The 15,151-nt window shown below is 35.7% G+C and overlaps 1 protein-coding gene across 3 annotated transcripts; it reads left to right on the forward strand.

The window, feature by feature from the left end:
* Positions 1 to 592: 592 nt before the first annotated feature.
* Positions 593 to 14,928, forward strand: MED4 (mediator complex subunit 4). Of its 3 annotated transcripts, XM_036228593.1 has the most exons (8): positions 609 to 748; positions 1,197 to 1,380; positions 6,080 to 6,146; positions 8,484 to 8,654; positions 10,534 to 10,591; positions 11,366 to 11,452; positions 12,676 to 12,807; positions 14,606 to 14,778. In XM_036228593.1, exons 3-8 carry the CDS (start codon positions 6,093 to 6,095, stop codon positions 14,776 to 14,778), a joined length of 675 nt encoding a protein of 224 aa, XP_036084486.1. In that variant the 5' UTR covers positions 609 to 748; positions 1,197 to 1,380; positions 6,080 to 6,092. The 3 variants fall into 3 exon arrangements, with proteins under 3 accessions (XP_016020689.1, XP_036084486.1, XP_016020690.1); XM_016165203.2 differs by lacking the exon at positions 1,197 to 1,380 and having other exon boundaries at positions 593 to 748; positions 14,606 to 14,928; XM_016165204.2 differs by lacking the exons at positions 609 to 748; positions 1,197 to 1,380 and adding an exon at positions 1,388 to 3,753.
* Positions 14,929 to 15,151: the final 223 nt, after the last annotated feature.

Here is a 15,151-nt window from a genome sequence, read left to right on the forward strand (position 1 = left end):
TACAGAGTTTCAGTTTTGCAAAATGAAAGGAGTTCTGGAGGAGGATGGTGGTGATAGTGGTACAACAATATGAATATGTTTAATACCAATGAACTATACACTTAAAATAGGTAAGATGGTGAGTTTTATGTGTACTTCACCACAATAAAGAAAAACTGAAGAGCTAGAGATGAATTATGGTTCCAGTCCTATAGTGCTTACAGCCTCCTGAGAGGCAAAACCGCAGGGTGGGAACCATGTTAAGCAGATGAAGCTAAAGAGAGGTTAATGCTGAGGAGAACCCGCCCATTTCACGGAGAAGCTGACACAATAGGCAGACCATTACGTAATTCCTCCAAAAGCTTAAAATCCGTTGAGCAGAAGCTTTCCTTTCCAGCTTGCAGAACAGAAGGCGCAGTAGAACCCGACGGTATCGCGCCTGCCTGGTCCCAGGCTGTCATTCCCAGGGTCGGAGGAGATGCCCTCTCTGACCTAGGCATGGCGCCCGCAGCCACCCTCCAGGCCACAGGCGGCGCTCTAACCGAGTCTCTCTTCCCCTTCTCGGCGACCCTTCCTTCCGCCCCCAGCCCGCCTCTGCGCGCCCACGCACGTCTGCGCAGACGCCAGCTGCGGGTGTGAGCAGCATGGCGGCATCTTCGGTCGGCGAAAAGGAGAAGGAGCGGTCCGGAGGCGTCTCGGGAGCGGCGGGCGGGAACAGCACGCGAGAGCGGCTGCTGTCTGCGCTGGAAGATCTGGAGGTCTTGTCGAGGTAATGCCGTGGGCCCGAGGACCTAGCAAGGGCTGGGTGGCGAGGACCGACCCCGTCCGGCTCTGGGTCGGCTCCGGTTTCCCAGGCTCCACGGGGAGGGAGACCCCGTCGCGCACTCCTGAGGACAGCGCTCTCGTTCTGGCCCGGGCGTCCGCAGCCCTCCAGGGCTCCGAGCTGGCATTTCCCCAACTTAGAGAACATTTAAGTAATGAAATTGACGCTGGATCCTCATGACTTTCAGAACTGTAGCGGTCCTTAGATATCTCCGGGTGTGAGTCCCTTCGACCACGGACACTATACACACATTTAACAAAACCACCACCGGGTGCCAAACGCAGGGAGACGGTAGTGAGGGGGAGTCTGGATGTCGACGAAGAGGAGTCACTCACTGTATAGGGGGAGAGACTGGCGTGTAAACAGTGACTGGCTTGGAACCTGTTTTTATCAGAGGCTTGTGCCGCGGGCTACTGGAGCACCGGGACGAGACGCCTGTCCTGGTTGTAATAAGAGTAGGCTTCCTGGAGAAAAGTCTGCATAAGAAGAACGAGTTCACCTGATTCACTAGGCGGCAGGTAGCTGGAACAGCCTGTGCAAAGGCCTGGAAACCAGAGCACACACGATTTGGTGGAATTGTAAGTTTGGGAGGGCTGGAGTGCAACGTGTGTGGCAGAGATATAGAGGAAATTGGATGTCATCTTCCTTATTCTGTTATATTTTCATGGTAATCGCTCAAATTGGTGCCTTCCTTAATTCGCTCACATTCACTTAGATGTTAAAATTATTTTGGTTCTTCATCCTAAAATGTTGCTCAGATTTGACCCCTCGTTCCCATCCCTACTGTTTTACATCCCTTAATAACTTTCTTAATGCAGCCTCCCAACAGTTTAGATGCTTACATGGGGCTCCACTTTATCATTCTATTTTTCCCAGGAGCAAGACTATCTTTTAAAAAGGCATCTGGAATCACATTTCTGATTTAAAATATATGCTAGATTCTCTTTGCCCAATGAGATATAAAGTTCAAACTCTTTAACTTAGTGTGCAATAAAGCCATTCTCCATTATCTTTTACTCCATCCTCTTATCCTTATTTACTGCCAAACCTCTCAACCCTTCCATATCCTTCACTACAGCCTCAGAAATGCTTCCCCTTCTAAAGCTAATCTCATACTTCCTCCTCTTTAGAACCATTTCCATTCTACCTCTCAGTTTGATGAATCATTCATTCATTCATCCTTCAGAATTCAGCTCAAATGTCACTTTTCTGTAGCCAACATTCTTTGACAGCTTTAGAATAAATCTTAAATATTGTATTACCTGACCTACTAATAATCATCATTTTATCTGCTGTGAATTTAGTCCTTGCCATAGCAAGCATCACTTACCAGATTACTAGATCCAGCACGATATTAAATGAGATAGTAAAAACACACAGATACCAAAAGTTAAATAGCTTATGTGTTTAATCCACTGTTTAGACTGTATTAGACTGAGATACTGCCTGACTACAAATAAGGCACATGGAGTCTTCAGGCAACCAGTAGTCAGTACAGTGAACAAGAAACTCAGGCACACGGCAGCTGTCTTAATGTGTTACCTGTGTATAAACGTTTACACAGATTAATACAAATGCTATTTCCTGAGGTTTTTGTTGACTTCAGTTCCTGGAGGAGCCCTTGTCAGTTTCCTCTTTAGATAATCCTGCCAATGAATACCAGCATGATTTCTTAGTAAAAAGACCCTAACAAAACAGTTTTTATAAGTTTTTAGTTAAAGTATTTACGTCTGTGTGTGACATGACTGTCTTTGGTACAGCTAATTAAAGCTTTATTTAATTCATGTTGAGGGCTTATTTTTTTTATTAAACACCAGCATAACATCCTATAATGCTGACTGGGCAACCTATTGCTCTTATAAATAGGACCGACTGCCATTTGAAAAACAGTGCATTCAGCCTAACCAATGCTTTTAGAATCACTGGTCATCCAAACTGGGTTCCTGAGTACCTTGAATTATCTCGAATTTGAGACTAAATTGAGACCGAATATCTGGATTTGACCAATTTATTTGTATTTTATTCTTTCCTTGATTTCCATGTATGTTGCTTTTTCTGTGTGATGAAATGTATCTACTCACTAAAGTGAATCATTTTAAATTTTCCTCAAGAACCTCAATGTTTCTGAAACTTTCTTTTCACCTTTCCATTTATATATGAACACTTGAGGTGCTGAGTCCTCTTTACTTCCTCTAAAAGAAGCTGTAGTTCCTCTGTTGCTCTTTTTCCAGGAATACATTAGTTTGTAGTCCTCCTCTCTAGAGTTATTGAGAAATTGGTGATAGGCTTCTTTTCTTTCTGCAGCCTATGGTAATAACCTTTGTCTTAGAAGTTCATTTTTCTTTTTCTCTGATTTTCTTATGACTTATCTTCCATTTTATTTTATTTGTTCATCTCTAAAGAAAGACTGGATGACATTAGGTAAGTGAAAATTTACCTCTTTTACAATTCCAGAGGTGGTTAGTGGTGGTAGTGGAAGAGATGCCAGTTCGTGGTTTGCCTCCTAAGACTTATTGAAACTTCTCCACAGAATGACGTTGCCCCCCAGTGTAATTGACTTCAAAAAGTCCCGTTGTGTGCCCAGACATAGCGTCCATACTGATTCTGTGGTCTGTGAAGTTTGTCGTTATCCTCTGTATGAAATTTTTCTCATGTTTCTATTTTATATGAACAATGAAAAGAAAAACTCACTAACGTAATCTTTGACTTTAAAGTAGTAGGTTTGAAATTTGGGATATATTTTTTTACTGTTATGTGATTATATAGCTTTTCGGTATATTTGTTACTTTGTAAAATGATAGAATGAGGTAATCTTCAGAGGAATTTTTAAAAAAGAAACATGTATAGTTTAAAAGTTTTTCTTAGCCTGTTTGTAAATCAGAACTCATTGTCCCACAGAAACCATGTTGATAGGAGTATATTGAGGTTTCCACACCAGTCTATTAATCCATGTAAGTCTAATTTATTTTAAGTATAGTACAGTTGATTCTTGATCAACACAAGGGTTAGGGGTACTGATTCCCCATATAGTCGAAAACCCACTTAAAGCTTTGACACCTTCCAAACTTAACTACCAGTGGCCTACTGTTGACTGGAAGCCTTACCAATAACATAAGCAATCAATTAACACATATATTGTATGTTATTTATGTTCTGTACTGTATTCTTACTGTAAAGTAAGCTAGAGAAAAGCAAATGTTATTAAGAACATCGTAAAGAAGAGAAATACATCTTCCTAACCATTAGCTCTGGTTTTATTTTTGTATTTTCTTGTTGATTCTTGTCACCTGTATTAGAATTTAAGTGCCATAATTCATTTTTTTAAACTAAATTTATTGGAATGACATTGGTTAATAAAATTATGTAGGTTTCAAGTGTATAGTTCAAGGATATGTCTTATGTATATTGCATTGTGTGTTCATCACCCAAAATCAAATCTCCTTCCATCACCATATATTTGACTAGGTTTACCCTTATCTAGCTACCTTTATCTAGTTTCCCTGCTACCCCCTTCCCTCTGGTGATCACCAACTGTCGTCCATGTTCTTGAGTCTCTTTTTGTCATGTTCATTTGTTGCTTTCAGTTTTATATCCCACATATGAGTGAATCATATGGTTCTCAACTTTTTCTGCCTGACTTATTTTGCTTAGGATCCATCCATGTTGTCACAAATGACAGCATTTCATCTTTTCTTATGGCTGAGTAACATTCTGTTATATTTATGTACCACATCTTTATCCAGTCATCTATTGAAGGACACTTTGGTCGTTTCCATGTCTTGGTCGCTGTGACTAATGCTGTAATGAATATCGGGGTGCATGTATCTTTACAGATAAATGTTTTCCAATTTTGGGGTAGATACACAAAAGGCGAATTGCTGGGTCACATGGTAATTCTATTCTAAATTTTTTTTTTTTAAGAACCTTCATACTGTTTTTCATTGTTTACTTTTATAACTCACCCATGCAGAAAGTGCCTGGGACATAATAGGCACTCAATAAATATTTGATGAATGAGTGAATGAAGACTTTCCATTTTCATCTTCACTTTTTTTCGTTAATTAGCTAATTCATACACAATGCTGTGAGGAAATAGTGGGAAAGGTTGGGTCCATTTGGCACCATCCAGAAAAATATTATGAGGCTAGCAGGAAGGAAGGTGGAATTAGGAAGGTAAAAGTAGCTTGGCAGCCAGCAGGAAAGTACAAACACTGGGGCTTACTAGTCGTGTCAGTTAGCAAATTGTGAAGCCGTCCCCTCCTAGGTAATTATCGAAAAATCTCATCTATCAACAAGTTTGGAACTAATATGTAAATATTATCTGCCAAACATTTTTCCTTGATCTATAAACTAGTCTTCCTAGAAGATTGGCATCTAGTAAATGAGCTTTCTAGATAGCTAGGATTTTATTGTATATAATAGTCTTTCTTACCTAATGTCTGTTGGGTGAATTTAAATTTTTTTAATTAAAATCGAAAATCATTAAAAAACTTTCATCCATTTCTGGTTTTATTTTAACTTAACACATATAAACTTAAGTTTTCACTATTTTTTTCATGTAAAGACAGGAGACAGAGAACTTTAAAGGGCTGGATTATAAATAATTTTGGTTTTGCAGGCCATAAGTTCTCTGCTGCAGCTATTCAATTCTGTGAAAGTAGCCAGAGACAATATGTAAATGAAGCAGCTTGGTTCTCTTCCATGAAAGCATTTTTTACAAAAACTGCAGATGTGCTGAATTTTGCCTACAGACAGACCCCTGCTGTAGTTTTTCATGTGCAGACCACCCATAGTACATTGGCTGCATTTTCTTGTTTGGTTTCTTTAAAGCGAAATGAGAACCTAGACTCTCATCAAGTAGTTTTTGTGCAGACTCTTGCTGGGTTTTTGACTTTCCCCTGGTTCTTCACAGTTGTCCTATGCAAACCTCTGTTGAGTCTTTCCAAGCATTTAGCTTTGGTTTTTACAGAAACAACTCTTTATGTTCATGATAGTATTTTCGTTGGTGTTTATATAATGGATATCAATTTATATAATTATAGTAATAAAGTTGCATAAATAGATTTGGTAACACATGCAAATGAGTCTTGGTGAGCATGCAGCTGGTGAGAGCCAAAACCCACAGCATGTGGACTGTAGTAGAGCATTGGCCATGAGTACTCAGTCCTGTTGATACCATGAATCCAGCAAGTCAGATGGACATCAGTTAAGAAGGTCCCTAGTGTATTTACTTTGTGAAAGTTTCTTTTTTTTTCCTTTCCTTTTCCCTTTTTTTAGGGAACTTATAGAAATGCTGGCAATTTCAAGAAGCCAAAAGTTGTTACAGGCTGGAGAGGAAAACCAGGTAAGTGGTTTTTTTTTGAATTCCAAACCAAACCATAATTTCTGCAAGTTTCCTGTTTATATTTACTTTATGTGAGAACAGAAAGATCAGATCCTTTTAAGTTACTTACTGACACTTTGAGATTGATATTTACTTTGTATCATTTACATAAAGCAACAGTGTGCTTAAGAAGAAAATAGTTGTCTAAAGTTTAATACTGGTTCCTCTAATGCGACTTAAAAATGAATGGAAATAAAAGAGCATACAACTGTTAATAAAGGTTGGTTATTTTGTGGATGTTGAATTTATAGGTAATTTTATTTTCTTTATACTTCTTGTGCTTCCTAATTTTCTGCAGTGAATACATTTATTTTTTCTGATTCAAAAAGTTTTAAAGAGGGTAAATTTTATATTATGCGGGGTTTTTCTTTTTGGCCACAATAAAAAAAAATTAAAGAGAAAATAGAAAGGATTAATTTTTTTAAAGATGTAAGACAGAAGAGGAAATGGTTTCTGATAGACCACTTCTACCCACCCTCTACCCCATCATTATCTTAATTATTTTGAGGCCAGAAAAATCTGATATTCTCTAAATAGAGAACTTGTTTTCTTCAAAGATTAATTCCCTCAAGAGGGATAAGTCTATAAGTTGTAAAAAGCTGCAAGCTATAGGGATATTGGGGTTATTTTTTTGTTTGGTTGGTTGGTTGTCAGAAAAAGAAAAGGCCTTGAGACAAATGTGTTAATAAAAGAATCCCACTCAAACGCTTTAATTAATAACTTGTGGGATTAATTAGGAATTTATACAAAGTGAGCAAAAAGTGAAATTTGAGTTTTGACTTTATTAAAACTGTTAAATATTAGAGGGCTGTGCCTATTTGAAAGCTTTTAGCCAACATTTTATTGAATATTCATATTTTTATACATCTAGAATTTTAGAGTTAGAAGAGACCTTAATGGTCTTCAGTATAACCTCCTGTGAGATTGAATTCGAGGTGGATGAATGAGCTGAAGGTGAATGGTTGAGTGGAACTAGAACCTGGGACTTTGAATAATTTTTTTCTCTACTCAACAATAAAATCTAAAGAGACTCTTACTATTCTCTGGTGTATACAAAATAGGTCAAGTAAAGTTCCAGAAAGTCGTCATGGAACTAATATGTACATTTTGGTTAATAATTTTTAAAATAAAGCTTTTATAGAAATGGAAACCTAGCTTTCTCCTCCTTTTACATGAGAAGAATGGAGATTATAGGCCTATTAAAAAGAATATACTTTTTTTTTTTAACTAAAAACACTTTCTATTTAAAATAAATGCCCAACAGGATGCACCTCAGTCTTTTGTCTGTTGTATTAGAAGCCCTATAAAAATGAGAGGAACTTCATATCAAAAATAACTTGAGGCATGTCTATATTTTTTAATCTTTAACAAATTTTTAAAATTTTAAAAATTTATTCTGAATTTTGATAGCCATTCCCTAGTAGCACAGAAAAGTAAGGGTATTTAGATCAGATTGTATCTTAATTTTGTAGCGGGAGACTGATGATAATAACTAGCATTTATTGAGCTCTTGTTTGAGACTTATCATACACAATTTTATAAATTTTCAAAACAACCTTATGTTAAGGTCTTGTTATATCCCTTTTCCTAATGAGAAAACAGGCTCTGATAGGTAACTTTTCCTTGTCACACTACTAATAAATGAAAGACTAGATTTGAACCCAGACTTTCTATTTTCTGCATTTTAGCCTTCATAGTTTTTGCCATATCTGCATGCCACCTATTTACTATTTTTTAAAATCACTCTTTTTTTTAAACCATCTTGATCCTAAGCAGTTTTGTACATGATATCACAAGTTTAATGTGAATGTTATATTTTTATAATATTAGCACAAATGTGTAACCGTAAAAGTTTTTAAACTCTTGGTGCCAACTAAAATCATCTTAAATACCAAAATTTGGGAGAACATTGCATATATATATATATATAGGCTTTTCTCCTTAGGCTTTATTGTGCTTTTATTATTTCTCAGGGAGGGGGTGCATTATATTTTTAAGGATAAACAAATTTTTTCTTCCCTGGGAAATGGATAAACTTGTTCCTTTTGGCACATTGCTAGTTCTGAAAGACTAGATTTTGTTTTGTATGAACAAATAGTATATAATTGCAAAAAGAAGGCTATCTTGATATTAATTTGTTTTCTAATCATAGATAGGCTATTTTTATTTTTAATAAGGATATAACAATATTTTGAGGTGTTGAAATTTTATAGCTCAGCCAATTCACATAAGGATGCTTTATTTCATCGGAATATAGCTTTTTAATATTTTGTCTGCTTTAATCAACTTATCTGACAGGTCCTGGAATTGTTAATTCACAGAGATGGGGAATTTCAAGAACTAATGAAATTAGCACTGAATCAGGGAAAAATCCATCATGAAATGCAAGTTTTAGAAAAAGAAGTGGAGAAGAGAGACAGTGATATTCAGCAACTACAAAAACAGTTAAAAGAAGCAGAACAAATATTGGTAAGTTGACAAACTGGTTCTTTAAAAAAGATATTGTTTATTTAAGATATTTCTGAAAAATAAGCCTATTCTCAGTGTTTGGAAGTGGCAGAATATGTGATTTTCCAAGTCCGAAGGTGATAACTTGTCAGTTTTGTTAAATGAAAGGCTATTGTCATTTTCTTTTTTACTTATTATTTTCAGATAGTTTGCATTACTGTCGAACCTCACTTTTATTATGGAAAGATTTCATAGGATTGAATTATAGAAGTGGGAAGCTTTTGTCATGTCCTGATACAAATTTTAGCTGTGAATAGTCTAAATCTTTACTTCAGTTTTAAAAACATTTCAAAATCAGTAAAAATATGATCCAATTTTATAAATTAAAAATTGCGTTATTTAGTTTTCCATCCTAAACTAGGCAGGATTAGGATAGATGGCAAGGACTCTAGTTGTTTCTTATTCATGGCTACTCTTTCAAAGAGGCAATTTATTTGCTATTATTTGCCCACTTATTTTACTAAATACTAATTAACATAATTGTTACATGGTATAATTACAGAAACAGCTGAGTTTGATTCTCTTATGTACCAGACATAGCTGACATCCTTATCCCTGATAAATGTCTTCACAAATGTGTCAGAATAGGCTTCAGTATAAAGAAGCCTGAGTGGTTTAGCGTAAATTAACCATTCCTACTAAAGAAACAACCCCAAGTAATACGTTTTAGAACATATATAATAAAACCTATATACCATTGGGAAAGTAATACTTCATTATCAAAAGATATTCAGAAAACACAGAAAAGTAGAAGAGAAAATTGCCTAATTTATTGCCATTGCTCACTGTCACTATTCACAGTTTGTCTTAGTTGTATTCGTTTTTTACCTTATTGTAATAAGCAGGGTGCTAATTGGCTTTCTATTACTACTTATTAAAACTTTAGCCTTTTCCATATAATTATGCCCTCGTTTAATTTCCTAACTTCATGTTAAAAATAATGTTTCAATGAATATCCTTTCAGAAAAGCTTTTTTCCTTCTGCATTTCAGATTTTATTCTTTAGGTTAGGTTTCCAAAACTATAATTATTGAGTTACAGACAGTGAACACGAGGATCTTAAAAAGACTGAATTTTATGATATAGATAATGGCAACTGACATTTATTGAGCACTTGTACACCAGGCCCTGTGGTTTGCACTTCACTTGCATTATCTCAATCTTCGTAACAATTATATGAGGTCAGTACCATTTTTACATTTTACAGATGATGAAACCGAGATTTTAAGTAACTACCTTGCCCAGGGAGGGCAAAAAGTAGAGATGGAACTTAAGCCCAAATATCTCTGACCCATACTCTTAACCACTGTGTTGTAGTTGAGGATGCATATATTAAGTTTAACCTCATTTTACCGTTTAGTGTACCTGTAGGGGGAGGGGCGTGTTTCATATGGCAGTCGTTAAACATGGAGGTAATGGTATAAATGAATAAGAGTATCAATCCAAGAATGTATCTTATAACTAGAAAAATATTTAGGTATTTTATTCTTGAACTAGATGCAAGAATTGAATGCTTTTGGGGTGATTGGTGATATGGATCTCTTCTAGATGTTTATGATAGAAGACAAAAAATGTTAGTAAACAATCCAATTTATACATTGTTTCTTATGACGAATTTGTGAATGAAGACTGATTTGCGAATATAATATTTATTCTTTTCATTAACTATAACTGTGATGTTATAAATGATATCCAGTGCTGTTTCAGAATATTTCAAATAAATTGCGGGATTCCCAAATTGCATATTGTCCCTATAGGATAAATGATATTGTGAATTAAGCCAAAAGCCTTGATTGATAACGTTGAGAATAAACCATATTCCTCTTTTTAATGTTCTTTAGGCAACAGCTGTTTACCAAGCAAAAGAAAAACTGAAATCAATTGAAAAAGCAAGAAAAGGTTGGTACTGAACACTGAATGACTTTCTGAAAAATCTGAGTTTTGATTCCAATAGTCTAATGATAGCATTATTAATCATTCACCGCTTTTGAAAGGTTCTACTACATTTTCATTGTGAAGCGTCTACTATGTTCTGGCCCTGTGCTGGGTAGTGTTGGGGAGGTATCACACCCTGTTTTCGGTTATAAGAAACAATAATAAATGGCTGTAGAACTGAATGTCCAATAAAGACAATGCATTTATAAAACTTGGGAGAAGGGGACAAAACTATGGGTTAGAAGCAAGTGGGATTTGAATTAGGTCTTATAAGACAGAATAAAAGAAAATATTTATTGGTTAACTATAGTGGGAATAAGGACATCATGAAGTCAAAACTAGTTATGGCTTTGGGATGTACACACATTTAGTGATACAGAAGCCCAACATACCTTGCTATCTCTATAGTTTTTATGAAATACTATTGGAATAGTAATGGAATAGTAATAGTATTTAATGGAAGTTAATAATTGAGGTTATTGAGCATTATCATGCTCATCTCTCAGATTTGATACTTTAATTATGGCAGCTAATTTTTCTGAATATTTTGTTCTTTAGTTTGAAATATTTTTTTAAATTTACAATATACATCCAGGTATTCTTGGAGAAGGTAGGTAACTCAGATTATTCTATTTTCAGATAACTTAAAATTTAAGTATTATATGTAACTATGGTGTATGCATTTATAAACTTCTTTGTTTACTAGGCTAAAGTATTACACTCTCCACTTGACTCTAGGTGCTATCTCCTCTGAGGAAATAATTAAGTATGCACATCGGATCAGTGCAAGTAATGCTGTGTGTGCCCCATTGACCTGGGTTCCAGGTAAAAATAATTTTCTTTTTGTTAGATATATGTGGTTTTGAAAATTCTTTAGTGACTATATACAAAAATAGCAGAAAAAGACTTAAATATACAATGTATTCATCCTTAGAAACATCTGCCCCATGTTTTCACATTTTTAACGTTTTCAAAGAAAGGTCACAGGTTTTATCAGTTTGGTTTTCTACAAAGCCATTGCCACTAGGGACTGTGTTTCCTTTTTTTAAAATGAAAATTAATAATTTTTAAGAGTACAAGATAATATGTCTAATTCTGAAGCTATAGATTTATATGCCTGTAAAACCCAAGCTAGCCAGAAGCCAACTTCAGGGCCTTTAGGATTCGCCTTTAGGAAACAGGCAAACCAAACTTTGGTAATAAAGGTGAAGCCCTGAGCACCCAACAGCAGACACACAGGACTGGAAAGAGTTGGAGTAATGAGAAATAGCAAAGGAGGTAACAGGCTGCAACTGTATTGACAGTGGGGAGAACATTTATGAGATGGAGACACTAAGGTAGAGCGGCAGTCTTGGGAGGAGCGGAAGATGGTTATGTCATCCTCAGTAATTCTCGATGTGGTGTTTTGCCATACTAAAAACACTAAGGGTAACTACAGTGTTGAGGTGAGTAATCTTGGCGTTTGTGAGAAGTATTACCAAAAAGTTGGTCTAAGTCTGGCCAAGTTTTTAGCAACCCAAAACTGCCACTTAGTATAATTACGTAGTTGGGAATAAAGATTACTGGTTTCTGATATTCCACTGAGTTAAGGAATTAGTCTTTAAGTGACAAGATGGAAGAGGTTAGTTAAAAAAAGATTTCGATTTAAACAATGCTTCCAGTAAGCATTCAGTATCTTCTGTCATGTGTGTCATGATCTATTCTCCCTCAGATCTTTTTGTTATTATGAATCATTTTCATACTAAAAAATTCAGATAAGTTAGAAGAGTCAAGATCACTTTAATTTCCTTAATTTGTCCTTTGGAATGTTTGCTAATAAAATGGCAGACTTTTCTCTTTTTTTCATATGGAGAATAGTATATTTAACAATTGATGGCCTTCATATTCAAAAACTGAATATGTAACTTGAGTTTTTTAAAGTGAACCAAGGAAAATCAATGTTTTAGAGAAGGCATTAATGCTTATTTTATATGTGATTGAATTCAAAGTAGTCTGGGGTTTTGTGTGTATGTTTTTGTCCTGTTTTTATTTGTTTTTTGTTACTTTAGGGGACCCACGGAGACCATACCCAACTGATTTAGAGATGAGAAGTGGATTATTGGGTCAGATGAACAATCCTTCCACTAATGGTGTGAATGGCCATTTACCTGGGGATGCGCTTGCTGCAGGCAGATTGCCAGGTAATGTTAATTAGAAGAATGCTTTCAAACAAGCCAAGGTTTGGCTACTGAACAAATTTGAGATACAAGACACAACTCATTTTAATAGCTAGGTTTTCTGCTAATTTATCCTGTTCTCTACTTGCTCTAGTTTAAAGACTGTTCTAGATGGAGGCTTTGAAATTAGAATAAACTGACTTTTTCCTCATTTTTAATATGCCATTTTCCTCAGGCATCGTACCTCTTATTGCTCTGAACTCAGCTTTTTTTAAAACAGTGAAACATACTGTATAAACAGTAAGAAATAACATGTTCAGTTTAATAATTATAAAGTGAATATACTCTTGAAAAACCTCCAAGTTAACAACAAAGCTTTTTATAGGCTTTTAATAACTTTATAAAATAACCTGTGAGACTTGGTTCAACTTTCCTCAAGTTGTGCTACTTATATTTATTTTACATTCCTATATTTTATCTTATGTAGATGAATTGATTTGGTAGAGCATTTAAAAAGTTAAAAAGTTACCTTTTTAAGTAGTCACTTTTAATATTTTACCTATTTCACTTTTCCCCTGTATTATTTACATTGTTAGAAACATGTTCTAAATAATGCTGTTTTTGTTTAACATCTCTTTGTAAGGATGCCCCTGTGTTGCTAAAAATGTTTTGTAAGCATCATTTGTGTTAATTTATCTAAAGTACAAACTGGGACTGCACTGTGCATTAGTTTCCTTGGATAGCTCCTCATTTTTCGCACTGTGGTTGTATTCTTATTGTATGCCAGTCAGGGTCTAGTAAGGAGGCAGAAACCACATCAGCAATATGAACAATGAAAATTTAAAGAATTATTACCTAATATAGTAACAAGATACTAATTATTATAGGATAAAGAGAACTGTTTTTTAAAAATAGAGGAATAAGAGATATGGGGAGCTACTACATCTGGGACCAAGGCAGAGTACCCAAGGGAAGGAACCAGCAGAGAAGAGGCTTCTCCCCACCCCCATTCCAAGGCCCGTGTTCATATCATGGCACCTTTGGTAGAGGTGGGTATAGCTGTGGCCTGCTGGATGGCAGGAGAAGTTAGATGAGGTGTCACAGGCCAGAGCTGGCATGTAGAAAATTACCCTCTGGGGTTCCAGGGAGACTTGCTAGAAAGCCACCCTTTGGGGAAATGATGACACTTACTGGGAAACTGTCCTCTGGGGTGCCACTGAAACTGGCTCGGAGTGAGCACCACTTGATGTCCTGCAGCCAACCAGGCACCACAAGAGTAAGAGTGACACTAGGTCCAGGAAGGAAGCCTGTTCCTCAGTAGAGTCCCCAGTGCCCTCTACTGACGAAGTGTTAACATCGTGGCTGCTGGCAAAGGACATGTGTTCTGGGTCCAGAGAGAAGAGTGGGTTTGAAGCTTAAAAGGCAGTTTAAACTGTAATACGTAGTATAATATACATTAGCTACTTATAGTACACTATAAAGAATATGTAGAAAGTAACATGATCTAATATGTGCATATGGTATATATAGATAGAAGAAATATTTGTAATTGTGACTGTCTTACAAAGGAAAAATTATGTCAACTGACTAAATAGTTACTGTGGTATAAAGTATGATTTTTTTAAAGATAAAACACAGGTTCTAGTTACTAAAACCACTTTTTCTTGATAAATTTGATCTTCATTAATTTGGCCAAATGTATATTTTGATTTCTAGCCTTAAAAATATTTATTTTAAATTATTTGCATGAAGAGAAGAGTCATTTAGAAATAAATTAATTACTAGTACAAATGTTCTCGTATGTGCTTCTTTTTTCTTCCAGATGTCCTTGCTCCACAGTATCCCTGGCAGTCAAATGACATGGCAATGAATATGTTACCACCAAATCACAGTAATGACTTTTTGTTGGAACCTCCTGGGCACAATAAAGAAAATGAAGATGACGTAGAGGTTATGTCCACAGACTCCTCCAGCAGTAGTAGTGACTCTGATTAAAATGATAACAGGAGACAAAAAGCATACAGAATTGAATACCATGGAATTTTGTTTCTTAAACAGTTGCAAGCCTATAAAAATAGCCAGGTAATATTGGCTATAGTGGAATTGTGTAGCCCATTAAAAATCACAGTGGACTTTGTTTTTAAAGCCAAAAATCATGATTTCAGTTATCAACTACTTGGTGAATATATAGAGAATAATCAAAATTTACTGTTACAAAAAAGATTATTCAGTTCAGTGCTATCTTACCAGGTTCTGTTCCAGTTGTGTTGGGCTTATACATAGTAGTTCTGGAAATATGATTTGAAGGAAATGACTCATGTACATATCACTAATAGGCCTCCTAGAATTATTTAGAGAAGCAGCAGCA

Source organism: Rousettus aegyptiacus, unplaced genomic scaffold, assembly GCF_014176215.1.
Source record: "Rousettus aegyptiacus isolate mRouAeg1 unplaced genomic scaffold, mRouAeg1.p scaffold_m13_p_11, whole genome shotgun sequence".
Taxonomy (NCBI): domain Eukaryota; kingdom Metazoa; phylum Chordata; class Mammalia; order Chiroptera; family Pteropodidae; genus Rousettus; species Rousettus aegyptiacus.